General features: G+C 39.8%; 2 protein-coding genes across 3 annotated transcripts in view; one reads left to right on the forward strand and one right to left on the reverse strand.

Moving 5' to 3' along the window:
* Positions 1–17,105, forward strand: part of LOC126769601 (terminal uridylyltransferase Tailor-like) — a 598,301-nt gene that overhangs the window by 3,703 nt on the left and 577,493 nt on the right. The gene's annotated exons all lie outside the window — the stretch shown is intronic.
* LOC126769593 (acid phosphatase type 7) lies at positions 6,125–16,964 on the reverse strand. Of its 2 annotated transcripts, none has more exons than XM_050488458.1 (10): positions 16,643–16,964; positions 14,464–14,658; positions 13,844–13,965; positions 13,360–13,544; positions 12,456–12,656; positions 11,379–11,497; positions 11,098–11,233; positions 8,421–8,482; positions 7,256–7,347; positions 6,125–6,332 (listed from the first exon to the last, which is right to left on the reverse strand). In XM_050488458.1, the coding sequence occupies exons 1-10, from the start codon at positions 16,761–16,763 to the stop codon at positions 6,261–6,263; spliced, it is 1,305 nt and encodes a 434-aa protein (XP_050344415.1). In that variant the 5' UTR covers positions 16,764–16,964; the 3' UTR covers positions 6,125–6,260. The 2 variants fall into 2 exon arrangements, with proteins under 2 accessions (XP_050344415.1, XP_050344414.1); XM_050488457.1 differs by lacking the exons at positions 6,125–6,332; positions 7,256–7,347; positions 8,421–8,482 and adding exons at positions 9,334–9,706; positions 9,906–9,997; positions 10,300–10,361 and having other exon boundaries at positions 16,643–16,961.

Genomic DNA, 17,105 nt, shown 5'->3' on the forward strand with positions numbered 1-17,105 from the left:
TTAGACTATGTCGGGAACCGATGCCTGGACTTTGTTGTCGAAGTCCCTAGATCCCGCGGCAGGCCCAAGAAGCGCTGGCTCGATCTCACTAAGGAGGACGCCATAGATCGGGCAAAGTGGAGGCATAGATGCAGGAAAGCGGACCCTGGCGTTACTAGGCCGGGAAAACGCTAGGCAGAAGAAGAAGAAGAAGAAAATTCATAAAACCCTACAAAATTGTCTTTATTGTGAGAGGAAAAGTATTAACGCGAGACAATTATCGCCTTATTTTGTTATATGTTACGCATAAATACTGTCAATCTAAATTATTCGTAAAGGGTTGTGTTATTTGTATACATGTGATGAAAATGTGGTACCAATTTATGTGCTTGTTGTTTCTATTTGAAAAACGATAGTCGAGTTAGATTCTCGAGTCGTGGAAGTCACACAGGTGTGTACCTGGGGCTATAAAGACCATGTCGAGGCTATATCTGCTTTTTTTTTTGTGTTCCATACGCGAAGGCCTCAACCGGTACAGAAAGATTCAAGGTAATAGACTTGTGTAAATAGTTAGTTTTATTATAATATAATCAGTTTGAAATATCGCTCATTATTTATTTACTATAACTTTAATTATCGACATTATGTCGTGGAACTCGTAACTGAACTTCTATTCTAGTAAACTAATTTCCGCCCGCGTGTGAGGGGGGGGGGGGATCAGATGTTATCCATGTATCCTTTTCTTTATCCCTAACAACGTGAACGTTAAGATGTGAAAGCCTAACAAATAATCAAACAAACAAACCTTCGCATTTATAATATTCGAAAAGATTATTAATAGCTAGTTTTTAATAAATTTTGTTAGTTAAAATCTTATTAATAAACACGTTTCAAGAATAAGCACGAGAGACACTTAAAAAAACCGCTAGATTAGATGAAAATCACCATCAAATACAAAGAGTATGTACTTCTTTTAAATTAAAAGTTTTTTTTATAACTTATTAATATAGTTTTATCTATAATTTAAACAGTTTTGTCAAAATTTGGCCGAAGACAAAACTAGCAAATCTATTATATAGCGATTTTGTCCAGCTTTAAGGCGGTTAGGGTTGTAAGGTTTTGAATATATAGATGCCTAGCGGTTCTATAACTGACTAAGCTATTATACTAAATTGTTAAATAAATGAAAATAAAACATTATTTTGTATATAATTTACTATAATACATCTTATTGTGATAACTCCTCTTTACTTAATGTTTTGATTAAAATAAACTTTTAATTTTAACTAATATTTATAACATTTACACAAAGTTATTTTACCAAAAATATATAAAACTTTGAATATAAATATCAAATAAATTCATCGGCGGGTTACTCTAGGGGATATGTTAAAATTGTAATCATTTTTTAAATATATCATAGATAAAAAAATAACAAAAGTTAAAAATACTGGTAGTTGTATATAATACATAATACAGTCAGCAACTTAGCATATTATATAAACGACATTTCAATATTGTGAGTTTTAAGTTAAAACAATTATTATACTGAATCATATTTAATTATATTACATATTAATGATAATTAACATATTAAAATGTTTATCTATGTTTTTTTTTTTATATTCGCCGGGAGGGCAAATGACTCTACTCCACCTGATGGTAAGTGGTAGTAGAGTCCAAACGCGACGACGGCCAGTACAGACGGGAAAAACGTTCTGCACTAGCCGCCTTCGCCTTGCCGGCCCGCAAGATGCCTCTTCACGCCTCGTTTGAAGGAACCCGGGTTGTAAGAGGAGGGGAACACGTGAGCTGGTTAGGAATTCCATTTTTTGGAAGTGCGACAAAGAAAAGAGTTGCCAAATTTCTTTGTTCGCGATGGAATTTATGTCACAGTTAGGCGGTGACATCGAAAACCAGTTCGCGTGAACTTAAGAAGGAAGGGGGAAGCAGGAATTAGAGAGAATAATTCCTCAGAGCACTCGCCGTGATACAGTCGATAGAAAGCGCTCAGTGCTGCTATCTCACGACGCAATTGTAAAGGTTCAAGGGTGTTTGTGACCTTTACATCGCCAATAATGCGTACTGCATGTCGGTGCAACCGGTCCAAGGCCACCAGTAAGTACTTAGCGGAGCCATCCCAAAAGTGCGAGCAATATTCCACGCAAGACCGTACCTGTGTTTTGTACAGCAGGCACAGTTGTTGTGGCGTGAAAAAACGCCGCACCTTGTTCAGAACTCCGAGTTTCCATGAAGCTGTTTTTATAACAGCCTCGATGTAATCCCTTGGACTAAGGTCGCAGCGAACGTCAATCCTCAGCATGGCGATTTTGCTTTGCATCACCAGCGGAGTACCACAGAGGGAGGGAAGAGGGGAAAATGCTGACTTTTTCGCTGTGAGAGCGCATACCTGTGTTTTCTTGGCATTAAACTCAACAAGATTATCAGAACCCCATTTGGCGATGAGCTCTAACGTCCTATCGAGTTCAATGACAAGATCCTTCCGCCTCTCCTCAATTTCCGCTCGCCCAGCCACTGCGCGTCCGTGATATCTACCATGCACTGTACTATCGTCTGCATAGCAATGTATGTTCCCAAGAGAGAGCATATCATTGATATGCAAAAGAAAGAGTGTGGGAGATAGCACAGATCCCTGGGGGACCCCAGCATTCACTACATAGAATTGTGAAGCGCAACCATCAACTAAAACACGAAGGCTACGCTTGTGTGGGAAGCTGGCAATCCATAAAGGTGCATAGCTGAGCAGGCAGACCATATGTCGGCAGCTTGGAGAGAAGACTTCTGTGCCAGACCCTGTCGAAAGCCTTTGAGATATCGAGGCTGACAGCCAACGATTCTCCATGCTTGTCGATAGCTTCACCCCAGAGGTGTGTTACGTACGCTAGAAGATCACCTGTTGGACCGTTTTGGTCGAAACCCGTACTGACGATCATTAATTTGACAGTGATCTTCTAGGTAATGGATCAGTTGGTTGTTTAAAATCCGTTCCATCACCTTACAAAGTACTGAGGTGATAGCTATTGGCCGATAATTTGCCGGGTCAGACCGATCCCCTTTTTTGGGAACCGCTTGCACGTTAGCTCTTCTCCAAGCCTCCGGCACACATCCCGAAGAGAGAGAAAGTTGGAACAGGCGCGTTAACACAGGAGACAGCTCCGCTGCGCACTTCTTCAGCACTATGGCTGGTATTCCATCGGGACCGCTAGCTTTCCGTACATCAAGTGATTGCAGCTCCTCACGCACATCACGTTGCCTGATTTTGATGTCAGGCATCGTATGGCCACATGAAGATATATGACGGAATTATCGGCAAAGAGTTTAGCGAGGAGATCAGCTTGCTCTTGCCGACTGTGAGCTAGCGATCCGTCCGGATTTCTGAGCGGTGGCAGCGAAGGTTGGCAGAAATGGCAGGTCGGCAGCCCCTAGGATGCGAAACAAGGTCATGACCAATCTGTACAATGCGCTGTGCATCCGCTCTCGTGTATGCCTTTCTCCAGGACTTGGAATTTTTATTGTAGTTTGCTTTCAGTGAGTCAATGTTAGATGCCCCGCTAATGCAGCCGTTGATCCACTTGCGATGTGCCGCTTGCTTAGATGATACAGCATCGGTACATTCACGAGTGAACCAACGGTTACGAGTACCCCTACTGACGAGATTTGAGCTAGGAATGTAGTATTCCATTCCCAACATGATCTCGTCAGCAACAGCAGCGGCACCAGCTGTCGGGTCATTCCCACTGAAGCAACGTTCCTTCCAAGGGACCGACGCATAGTAATCGCGCATACCGTCCCAATCTGCCGACTTATAGTGCCAAACGCGACGTTTGTATACCGCTAGTGGCGGCAGCTTGGCCTGTGGCACTCTGGTAGATATAAGGCTGTGATCCGAAGAGCCAAGAGGAGCCTGAACCACAACCTGATATTCCACCGGGTGAGAAGTCAGCAGAAGGTCCAGTAGAGAAGATGCTTGCCCATCAATGTCTGGGATCCTGGTGGGCTGATCAACCAGTTGGGTCAAGTCATGTGTGAGAGCAAAAGCATGAGCAGTCCTTCCAGCATGGTCAGTTTTGAGGGATTTCAACCATGATTCGTGGTGAGCATTAAAATCCCCCAAAACACCAATTCCGCGTAGGAAACTGCTCTTGCGCAGCATCTGCCACCCGACTAAGATGGTTAAATAATCGGCTTGTCTCCAAGTCACCATTGTGGGATCTGTAGAGGCACACGTAGACTCGACTCTGACGAACCAGGTCCACACGTACCACCAACATAGAGAAGGAGGGGTCCTCCAAGCAGCGCAGTCGGTGACAGCAAACATCCGTCCTGACGAACAAGCATACTCCGGCTTTCGCTTTGAAAGATTCTTCAAGCGTGTAGCCGGGATAATTAAGGTAGCTGGTATCGGCAGGACGGAGTATTTGTGTCTCCGTGACAAACAACATTGCTGGCCGTGCTGTCTCGAGATGGTGGTGGACAGCGTTGAGGTTAGCGTGGAGTCCACGGATGTTAGAGAACTCGACCTCAAACAGCGAGGGTATGGTGGGGGTGTGCACCGCTGTACGACCGTTATTTCTGTTTTGTTGTGCTACCATTTGGGAAAAAAAATGGAAAAGAGACGTGAAGCGAGGACGTATTGCCACGATAGGGATGGGCAAAGTGTGGAGTCGTGTTTCCCCAAGTGGTTGCCAAAAGGAAAAATACACTGACCCGCCGGACGGAAGGGCCCCCGAACCCCCCCGGAAGTGGCCTCCGAGACCCCACCTTCCGGTCACCAACCGGCACGACGGTCCACCCCGAGATTATGCGTGGCCTGGTGAGGCAGCCTCGCGAGCTGGTTAGGCACGCTCGGGCCCCTGTACTATGCCACGGGCGGCCAGCGGAACAGCCATTTCTTCGGGTCTCCCTGTCCGGCAGGTCAATACAGTTTCCTCCGGCATTGGTTCAACAGCCGTCTCCATTGGACCAACACCCATCGCGGCAATACTCGCTCGGGCACTGGCTGTACGCTGGCTGACCTCGAAACGCGGCTGCAAGCCACTTCACGAATTTTTCACCATGCGTACGGTGGTAACAAGCCAGGTGGATGTTTAACATCCTACCACCAGATGAGCAGGTCGCTCAGATATCCCTTAGTCGCCTCTTACGACACCCACGGGAACGAGAGGGGCAGTGAAATGTATTCTTTCTCCGTCACTACACGGATAAAACGGTTTTATGTATGTATTTTTCTTAACTATATGAAAGACGTCTACTTTATGGTAGGGCTTTTTACAAGCTCGTCTGGATAGGTACAACTCACTCATTACACATTCTACCGCCAAATAGCAATATTTATTAGTGTTGTGTTCAGGTTTGACGTGTGAGTGAGTTAGTGTAACAGGCTAAAGGAACATAACATCTTAGTTCCCAAGGTTGGTTGGCATTGGTGATGTAAGGGATGGTTCATATTTCTTTCAGCGCAAATGTCTATGGGCGGTGGTGATCACTTACCATCGGGTGGCCCATTTACTAGTCTGCCAACCTATTTTCAATAAAAAATTGTCGTTCACACGCGTACACCGACCGCCGCCGACCTTAAGAACATTCTACTTTTTTTTTCGGACTGTGTATTGCTGTCGGCCCTAGTGGCCTCTACAGCGTCACCGGGCGGGATGGGCGAGTTAAACTCAGCCGGATGTAGGGAGCCTCACGAGGGGCTCAAGAGAAACGGACGTCCTAAGGTCCTGTGAGGCCGGACCTCGGCTTAGGACGCCTGTAATTCTACTGGTTCAAAAATTACAAACCGGAACACAGCAATACAAAGCATGTGACGACACAGACGAGCTCGCAATATTATATCCATATATGAAGGATCTCCAACATAAATTCACACTTACGAGTACATTACATCGTGGAATGTTTTAAAATATATGTACTCCTTCAATTAAAGAAGACCACATCAGGCGCATAAAATAATGACTACACAGAACTAAAATAATAAAAAGACATGTCGTACTCGATAAATGAACATAGGAACTACAGAAAAATAAACAATGGTTATTAAGACCACGTTGTGCAAATGTGAGTGTAAGTACATATTACAAAACAAAATTAAAAATATATTTAAATAATATCAAAGTTAAAATTAAAATACAAATTTTATTAACAATTACAATACGGCAGTTGTATGGATCCTTTTACAAATGTTTCTTTTTTTTATTTTTGAGTGCATTTTATTTAATGTGATATTTCAATGTGAGTAGTTTTATACGTTACATTATCTAAAAATTACTTGTGACGTTTTTAACCAGCCAAAATTCATCTATAACTTGTCCTCCAAGATCTACTGATACCTGGAAATAAACAATAAAAACAATCATTAATATCCTCGTTCCATCTCCTATCAGCAATAAATTTACGAGAATAGTACGACCACGATTACTACAGTACGATTAAGAACATCCAACGACCAGCAAAAAAACCATACGATCATTTGATAGCAAAACAATCGTTAAAAATTGCTTTGTGTACTAAACTGCCTGTGACCTTTAAACCATTAAAATCAGGATATTATTAACCGGCCAAAATAAATGGCTACTGGCGATAAGATACTATAATGGTAAACCGTGTAACATTAATTTTTGTTGAAAAACTAACTCAAGCTAACTTCAATAAAATGGGCTCCGTAAATTTAAAAATAATTAATTAAAACTTAAAAAATGCACTAATTAGCAAACAATTTAAATTTAAAATTGTATTAAATCTTTTGTATAGTACACATCTTTATGTTTTAAATAATATTTTAAACTATGTAGTTTATAACAAAAAAAAATCTAATAAGGTATTAAAGTGATCACGCGTCGCGATATGAAATAAATACTGTTTGTCGCGGTACTAATGCGTCGACGCGCGTGGTCTTCGTGACTCGCGTTCGCACTCGAAACAGCTGGTACTTAAAGAATTCACATAATTGTCACAATAATACATAATTTTTGGTCTATCTATAATTACACATCAATATTTAGCTTGAATAAAATCCATTCAGTCAGCGTATTATAAAATATGGCGACCGGGGCAAAAAAGTTTCCCCTTAACTTACAAAAAATAGATTCTTTAAGTTCCTATACAAAAGTCAAATCAAAAGTAACAAAAAATGGATAACTGTTATGGAAGACGCCCAGGCTACTTCGGACACGTTCCCCTTGGCCGCACATAAATGTGCGCACGCACACACGCGCGTCCGTTAAGTTAACTAACTGAGAGTACTTATACTAACTTGTTCGATGTTAATATGCGTTTTGTTGTACGCCTTGAACCTCGTGTACCCGTAGTCCTGCGACCGGAACGCCGACCATGCGAACGGATCATCTGCGAACATTTTGATAAATATTTATTTCAATCACAACGAAATAACTCGAACCTGGGCAGAACCGGCGAACGAATATGTTTTTCTTAAACCGTATCGTCAACTATTTTTTTTTATTTGGAATAGCCCGGATGCTATCGTTGAAATTCTGATTTTTTGGTGGTAAGAAGAGCTCTCTTTATTTAAGGTTATTGTTTTTGTAGAACATTTCCTCTTATTCGTACATTAAGGTCTTCCAGACCGATTTCGGCCATGTCGGCCAATCTCAAGCAAGATTAGCCAACCACGCAGGAGATATTATAGTGCACAAGTATGTGCGCAAACACAGGTGCACTCTCTATTCCCTAACTTTCATAATTCGATGGAACGGCAACCCGGCACGACCGGAAAGAGTTCAGGCGCAGGACCAACGGCTTTACGGGCTTTCCGAGGCACGGGAGTGTATACACTTCTAGCTTCCAGATTCCGGGCTACTACTGAGAATTTTCTGACAGAAAAATCCAATAATTTTTTATTGGCCCGTCCTGGGAATTGAACCCAGGACCTAAGGGTCTGCGGCCTTACATCAATCCACTAGACCAAGTATTCGTATATTATCTTCTATGTTGTATTATCTACTATGTACACTGTCTATGTTATCAGCAACTAATATGTGATATGTCTATTGTGTCTGTAATTACACTGGCTTAGTCAACATTTAAGTAAAATAGCATACATTTTTGGGTAGTTATAGGATGATAGGTTTTCTTATGTTATGGTTAGGCGGACGGGCAATCGTCCACCTGATGGTAAGTGGCCATCATCATCCATAGACAATGGCGATGTAGATATATTTACCATTATTTACATCACCAATGCGCCACTAAACTTGTGGACCAAACTGAAATTTGTGTTATGTTATGTCCCTTGTGCCTGTAGTTACACTAGCTCACCCATCAAATCGGAATAAAAGTACTAAGTATCGCTGTTTAGAATATCTGATGAGCGGGTGCTACTTATGCAGACGAGTTAATACAAAGCCCTACCACCAGTGTATATCGTAACTATAAAGTTACAAAATAAAACACCAACTTACGCCTGAAGTGGTCTCGTCCCTCCTGACAGCCGGCCGACCCCGTCACCACGTGTACCGGCGCTCTGAAATGCACTTTATATTCAGCAACAACATCATCACTTTTTGCAAATTTATTTATTAGAGTTTGTGAACGCCTTGGAAAAAGGATTCGCTTGAATTCCGATCAGCCATCTGATGGTACACCTTGGGAATGTTTATAATGGGGTTGCGGTTTTGCGCCACTGCACGGGTAGTTTAGTCGGTTTGTCGGCTCTTACAAAACACACGGTTTGATCTGGAGTAGGAACTGTTCTACCCAACCAAGAATCAGAACCACTGGAATGTACGGGTCTAAGTTGTGACCAGTCAAATGTATCTAAATTATCCTATTAAGTTTGAATAAATATTTAAATCAGATAAAAACGACTCTTGGTAAGTTTACATGTGTACTTTATATATAAACAAAAAAAATGTTAAAAATAATAATTGCTATAAGAGAAAAGCAGGGTAAGATCCAAATAACTGTACGTCAGGAGACCTGGAGACAATGTTATACCTACTCATGTACCGTAGAAAGCACGTAAAGCCGATGCTGATATTCCGGCTGTCGGATTCGCCGTCCCATCGGATTTTGAATGAAAGAGATTAGAGAGTGTATCTGAGGTTGCTGTCTCGAATAAGAATATTCGCGTTTAGGAAATAGGACAACGTCTTGCATTAGACACCGACATATAATACATAACACCGAAGTACGTTGTATACACGACACGCACACACCGGGAGTAGAGAGCGGGGCGGAGTGGGGGGATGTCGACAGGTCATACCCCCAGGCACGCCAATAGATGTTCACATCAAAACATTACATTGAAGGCGCAAACACGACTGTACATAAATTTAATAATGGTAACACAGTGACGAAATAAAAAAAAAAACGTTTTTATTTAAAGTTTATATATTTCTCAAAAAAGAAATGAATTAAAAAATTATTAATTACAAATGAAAGCAATATCTAAGTATTTTTATCTACCAATCTATTACTAAATATGCCCATTATATCCTCCAATAAGTCCAAAAATACCCCCAAGGGGTTAGAGAATCGAGCCTGCGATTTTACAATCGCTATATATGCTATCAATGCTTATTCTTTTATATATCTCAATCCATATTATATTATCACAAGTTCTTTGGGTGTCGATCATATCTGAGACATTCAATATTACTCCTTATTACAGGGGGTCATAAGGCCGATGATGGTCCTTGACTATCCAGAAAGAGTCCACAACTTGACCCTTGAGGTCAACGTCCACCTGAAATCAAATATTTGTTGGTTCTTTCAATATTTCATAAAAGATTTCGCTAAAGAATAAGTAATTAATAGCCTGTAAATTTCCCACTGCGGGCTAAGGCCTGCTCTACTTTAGTGAGGTTTAGGGCTTCCACCACGCTCGTGCGACGTGAATTATAGCAAAAGAACCAAAGCGAGCGGCGCCAGGTCCGCCTACGAACCTGCTGGAACTCCAGGTGGGTGTGATTGTGTGCGTACAGGCGAGTGTAGCCGTAGTCCGAGCTGCGGAACGCCGACCACGCCGGGGGGGGACCTGGCGGTACCAAATAGACTCATTTTAGTTAGCGGACGGCGCTATGAGCTAACCCACAATTCAGTAAGTGCGTCGTTCAGGCGGTAAATAAAAAATAGAGCCAGCGTTACAAAAGAGACGAATTATTTATTCGAGAGGCTGTCGCGGGCATTTTTAAAGTGTTATATTACAAATTGCTGGCTGTTCTCAATTAATATTCTACTTATAATATATTTCATTTGAATCTTTTAGTCTATGGGCGCTGTTGACTTATCACCATAGTTACAATTGCCCAGCAATAATTTAAAAAAAATGGTCCTTACTTTTAAATTTATCCGTATCCTCCTGACAGCCCGCCGAGCCAGTTACTATGTGGACAGGAGCCCTGCAAACATATGTTATAATCCAATTTATGGTTTAGTCAGTGTATTAAAACTAAAAAGGAAGCCTTTTAATGGGACATGCAGTGCAAAAAAGAAATTTATGGTACAAATAATTTTTTGAAAAATCTACATAAGCCTGTTCAGTATATGAAGATAATATATGAAAGCAATGTCTAAATATGTTTTTCTACCATTCGTACCAATCTATTACTAAATATACCCATTATATCCTCCAATAAGTCCAAAAATACCCCCCAAGGGGTGAGATATATATATATAGATTCGTTGTATTAAGAACAATTTATTATAGAATTCGTCTCCAAAAATGTTTTTAAATTTTTATATAAAACATAATACTGATGTAGATATATAGAACAACAAAAAATATATAAGCTACGGAAAGTAAATTTCCATTCCACTGTGCATGAATATGTTAATTATCAAGGAAGCGGTTAACGCACCGAACGTTTCTCAAGACTATCTATCTATATCTAGTCTACTATGAATTAAGATGAAACTTGTCCAGCCGTGTACAAGCGTCGTGTAAATGATAAGAAATTACAAAATGAAACATATGTAGACGGGCATGACTCACCGAAATAATATAGTTTCGATCGAACATTTCGCGTGAACTCACACGATAAAGGAACGCGCCCAAAATTGAACCGCGGGGAACCCCCAAGCGTCCATCGCTTCGTTAGAAATGTACGGTAAACTTACATTTCCACGGCGACTCACCGCGGGTTCCGGTAGGGCTGCGCGGCCGAGCCGTTGCGCACGCGCAGGTCGAACAGCGGCCACGTGCGCTCGTAGCTGTGCTCGTGCGCCCACAGCGCCACGTCCACGCCGAAGCGCTGCAGCAGCGGCTCCAGGCCTGCGAGCGGCCGGGGAGCCCTCAGCGAGCGGTATTTGCGACACACATTTTTATAAAAAACACTTCGACATCTGACTGCCGTTGCTTTATCGATGGACGCGAAAGACGCGATGTTCACATAATGGTAGTGACGAGCAGGACTCACTGTACAGGCCCAGGAACGGCAGCCCCTTCCTGGTGTACTCGACGCTGCAGTCGATGTCGTCGGAGTTGCTGCAGTACATGGGGCGGTGCCCGACCAGCACGAGCCACGGTCGCCGCGCCCTGCGGACGTAGGGACGAGGGCGCGTCATATGTATATCGAATAAAAGAAACCCACTACGTTTTTTAGGCGGTTCTTCTCAGACCTGACTTATTTATTTCCCCGCCGGTTGCAGATTTTGGACAATCGGTAAGCAAGTCTAACCCTTTAGAATGGACAGCCCCGGATATACGCCTCCACTTATAAGACATCCGCCTAGAGGCCTCGCCAACTGAACGGCCCCACCCAACTCAATATAATATAATTTTACTCAAACCGCATCGAAATGGGGGCCCTAAAGCCTACGGGCCTGTATATGGAATAAAGATCTTTGACTTTAAATATATAAGGATATGTGTAAAGACAAACAAGCGTTGTTTTTTTTTTTTTATAAAATAGAAAAGCGGACTAGCATATGCGCCACCTGATGGTAAGTGATCACCAACGCCCTCTCTTACAATGCCAAATGGCATTGTAAGAAATGTTAACCATCGCTTACATCACCGATGCGCCTCCAACCTTGGGAACTAAGATGTTATGTTCCTTGTGCCTGTAATTACACTGGCTCACTCACCCTTCAAACCGGAACACGACAATACCAAATACTACTGTTTTGCGGTAGAATATCTGATGAGTGGATGATACCTACCCAGACGAGCTTGCATTGGCACCAGTGATATTCACTTATAGTAACGTTTACATTACATTTCGCGACGACAATGCAGGAATTGCAGCATTACAGGCGTATGAAAGCATACGCCTGTAATGCTTACCTTGAAGCTGTGTGTCTGTTTTAGAAAAATAAAGCCCAATTTCCTCGAAATAAATATTTTTGTAAAATATTGTTGTAAATATTTTTGTAAAAATTTTTGCAAGTTAGTTAATTTTTTATTTATTTTTTTCTACGTGTGGTGTGATCCAAATAAAGGCTATCTATCTATCTATCTATCTATCTAAATATGCCTCTTATTAAGTCCCTACCTGTTCTCCGGTTTCGTGGCCTCGATGAGATCCTCCTGGAGCCATTCGAACTGATTTGCGACCATCTTAAACCCGAACTCGAGGAAATAGTAAAATTCAGTGGATATAGATATGAAGTGTATCGGGCCGAGGTCGAACGAGTAGAACATGCTTTCGTAAGGGCCCGGCATGGAGAACCGGTTGCGGTAGTTGCTGAAGTTACTGGAAAACCAAAAACGATATGTTTAAGTTCAAGAGTAAACTATAATTATCATTTTTATATAATATTTATTTCTATATGGCAAAATATTATAAAATATTTTAGATCTAATGGAAAAAATACGTCTACGATCTATTGAATAGAACAGGTGGTGATGACCGATTTCGACCACGGCGACCACTCTCAAGTGACTCCACTGTCAACTGCGCAGGACACATTATAGTTCAGAAGTATGTGCGCAAACACAGGTGCACTCTTTATTCCCTCACTTTCATAATCTAATGGGACGGCAATCCAACACGACCGGATGAATTCATGTGCAAGACCAAAGGCTTAACGTGCTTTCCGAGGCACCTGAGTGTGATCACATCCAACTTCCAGGCTCTAGGATGCTACTAAAAAAATGTCGACAGAAAAATCTTTTTTTATTTGGCCAACCTGGGATTTGAATGCAGGATCTGCGGCTTCATATCATTCGACTAGACCAACGAGGCATTCAATAGAAGGTACAATTTAAGTAAAGCTGGCCATAACTCATTACCGTTTGGTTATCATTGAACAGTTGGCAAAAGAGTGGTCAATGAGATAAAAGTTAGAAGAAAACTCACCCAAGTTTTCTTTGCTGCCTGCTTGCTGTTACTTTAATTCATAAAAGAAACGTTAATATTCTTACAAAAAATTCTATTCAATTAAAATGTCACTCACTACTTCGCCTCGTGGTTCCCCGGGCACGTCATGTAGGGCAGTATGGCCGCCAGGGGCTGGATCTGTCGCATGAACTCGTCTCCCACCAGCGCGTCGTCGGTGTCCATATCGTAGGCGAAGTCCCCCACGTGGAGGATCATGTCGAAGTGACCACGCTGCGCCTCGTCTTGGAGGTAAGATAGCGACTGGAACATTTCAATTTGGAACGTTAAATTCTTGAGCTTAGTTTCAGTCTTAAAAATAAATAATACTTCACACTAACGTCTTTCAACATTACACGAACAAAAAAACATAAATAAAATAACCACTCCAAAAACAATTAATTTTCATGAAACCAATTAAATCCACTTCGTTAATCGGTGGGTCGAAAGAGACGAAATACTTATTTTTATAAGACGAGATGAAAAATAAATTAAATGTTGCTTAGAATCAAAATAAAATTTAAAAGAGTAAATAAAAATTGGCAGTTGCAAATTAGTCTTACATGCGCATTCTTATTCCCCATGTCACCGTATATGGCGGCGCGCACCACCCAGTCCTCGCCCGCCGGGGGGGTCTTGAACGAGAACTCCTCCGACCAACCGAACACCGATCCCGCGTGATACACTGAAATTATTATTACTCACTGCGATCCTACATACATATAAAGGCCAGCAGATGCTAAAGCAATATTGAATTAGTTTACCTATGTTACCAAAATTAAATCGGTGTTGTGTAGATTCTCCCGACAAGGACATAGATACTCATCTAAATATCGCGATTTGTTTTCAAAAGTGTAAGGAACACGAAATGTATTCAACTAAAATATTACTGTGTTTAAGTCCTTTCTACGGTACTGTTTGCTGAATTCGCTAATTTTTAAAAGTCGGCAGATAACAAATTAATAGTAACAATATAAACTATGCATTATCAGTACACGATTACTTTACAACAAATTACTTAGTAATAATATGGCAACTGTACTCTTAAAACCTCGCCGTGAAGGCTAAAAAGAAAGGATATTTGAATAGACAGAATAGTCCCTTCGCTTTCGAGTTTTTCATTTATACCCAATATAATATCTGCTTATAGTCTAGAGAATGATAACAGATAACAGGTACCTACCATATTTGGTATCAAATTTTAGATCAGGTAGAAGAGTTCTATGTATCCACATCTTCCGACGACGCTTCCCTCCATCCGTAAAGAGGGTCCTGGAGCCAACTGCCTCCTTGTCCATTGTGGCCTCCCCATACTGGACTCGGGACTCTTGAGTGTCATTAAATGTCGTCCATGTTACGACAATGTCATTGGATTTTGCTGTCAATAAAGATGTTTGGGGTATTTTTAATTTTTTCTAAGATAACGAACGAATAATTCATGTTGTGTTTGTATTTATGACTTTGTCTATTTTTTACCCTTGTTTAAGTTCCATTTTGGAATTTATTATAAATGAATTGGCTTTAAAGAGTTCATGTTTTGACCAAATCTCATCTTTATTAGCTAGATTTAGTGTGTTTTTTTTTTATATAGAATAGGAAGGTGGACGAGCATATGGCCCACCTGATGGTAAGTGGTCACCAAACGCCCTTAGACATTGACATTGTAAGAAATGTCAACCATCGCTTATAGCCAATGCGCCACCAACCTTGGGAACTAAGATTTTATGTCCCTTGTGCCTGTAATTACACTGGCTCACTTACCCTTCAAACCGGAACACAACAATATCAAGTATTGCTGTTTTGCGGTAGAATATCTGATGAGTGGGTGGTACCTACCCAGACGAGCTTGCACAAAGCCCTACCACCAGTTTTAAAAGGATGCGTTTGTATATGAGTATGTTTGTTTCAAACTAACTTCATCCCTCACATAACTAATGAACATCTGATTAATCATAGTTAATCAAAATAGAAAGATGTGATAATTTATGTCACCCCTTAAAGTTAAGTAATTAACCTAAGGCTCTGTAATGTATATAGAAATACATGTAACTTTGTTGATTGGTTGGTTCTATTAAAATAAAATAAAAAAGAAGAGACTTTTGTCTACCAGTGCATCACTGACTGCATCTTTTTTTTTATAGAATAGGTAGGTGGACGAGCATATGGATCACCTGATGGTAAGTGGTCACCAATGTCCATAGACATTGGCATTGTAAGAAATGATAGCAATCGCTTACATCGGATTATGACAGTTAGGGAATAGAGAGAGCACCTGTGTTTGCACACACACCAATTCACTATAATGTAATAGTGCACACACTAGTGCACTATAATATCTCCTGCGTAGTTGCCACCGTCCCACATTGGTCTGGAGGACATTATTGTTATTATTACCACTAGTAAGTATAATATTCAATAGAATAAATTTGTGTGTATATACATAGTATAACCTTTATACTAACTCAGGGCTTAAGATGTGTAAATATAATATTTTATTAAAATTAGATCAGTTGTTTAGTTATAAAAATAAACTTCAAAAGACTAGGATTGAGTTATGCTCAATAATAAAACATATAAAAATGTAGAAAGGACTGCTGCAAGGTATAATTGTTCTTAGTTTTTGGTGGAAATAAATAAATATAAGTTTATTTAAAATTGCTTTTAAAAAATATAGCTTTAAGTGTACTCGAAACTACATTTTTTTTTAGTTATAAAGTGTAAATTATCGCTAATACTTATAAAGGGTAATTATCGTAGTAAAACACTATTACTACACTATTATACTATTTTAAATTATTATTCAAAATGTAAATTATTTTTGAGCGAGAGACCAGTTATGTAGCCATACATTTTTTTGTTAGAAATAGTACTTAGAAAATTTAAATAACTATGTTATCATTTATTATTGAAACCTTGTTGATAGTGAGGTTATCATACTGTAATCTGGTCATTTCTATGAGCTTGAGCGATAAAACATATATATAAATAAAACAATAGCTGTTTATGTGGAACAGATAACTGCTATCAATCAAAAAAATTGTCCTCAATATTATTACAATAAAGTCATTTGAAAAGTAAGTAAGTAAGTAGTACAATTTGAAAAGTAGGTCTTTTAAATTTTTAATTGTATATATTGAAGGCATTTTTTGTTATTCTTTTTCTGGCTATATGGTATCTTTGCTAGTTCAGCGAAAAATGTTCTGCCAATGTCACATATTAGAGATGAGAAACTATGTAAAATTTATTTATAGAATACTGCATATAATTAATATAAAACATAACAATAAAAATAATTTTAATTTATTTCTTACAACAAATTTAATTAATATTTATATTCATGATATATGAAATAATTTACTTACATCCAAATGAAATGTGTATTTGTTCTGGCTGGCAGTACTCGCAATCATATCCAGGACTAACACGCGTTGTTAATTCTGCTAAAGATAACTTTAGTAATAAAATAAATATAAATGACTTCATTGTTTATTTTACAGCATTCAACTTAATATGATTAAGTTGACAAAACTTTAGCTCAAATTATTTAAATGTTTCGTTCATTAAAATAACAAATCGTAGTAATAGCTAACAATAAACAATAATGTATATTTAATGTTGTTTACTTTAAAAACGCTTACTGAATACGCTTATTAGGTACCTATCGATTCTAAAACAACAAAGCGTTTGTAATTTTTTATTATTGACAATTCTATTGTCATTGTCAATTTTTTTTTGTCTTTGACAAGACCAATGTGTTAAGCTATACAGCCTCATCCCCAGTAATATCAAATTATAAAGCATTAACTGCTCTTACCGAGGTACGTA

The sequence above is a fragment of the Nymphalis io genome, chromosome 7 (genome assembly GCF_905147045.1).
Source record: "Nymphalis io chromosome 7, ilAglIoxx1.1, whole genome shotgun sequence".
Lineage (NCBI taxonomy): Eukaryota > Metazoa > Arthropoda > Insecta > Lepidoptera > Nymphalidae > Nymphalis > Nymphalis io.

Bases quoted from the DNA above. Each gene is read 5' to 3' on its own strand.
- LOC126769593 (XM_050488457.1), bottom strand. From the start codon at position 16,763: ATGAAGTCATTTATATTTATTTTATTACTAAAGTTATCTTTAGCAGAA. The intron at 11,498-12,455 runs GTAGGGACTTAA...CTACGTCCGCAG, and splicing joins GCCACGAAACCGGAGAACAG to GGCGCGGCGACCGTGGCTCG. The intron at 10,362-11,097 runs GTGAGTCGCCGT...ATATGTTTGCAG, and splicing joins CAGCCCTACCGGAACCCGCG to GGCTCCTGTCCACATAGTAA.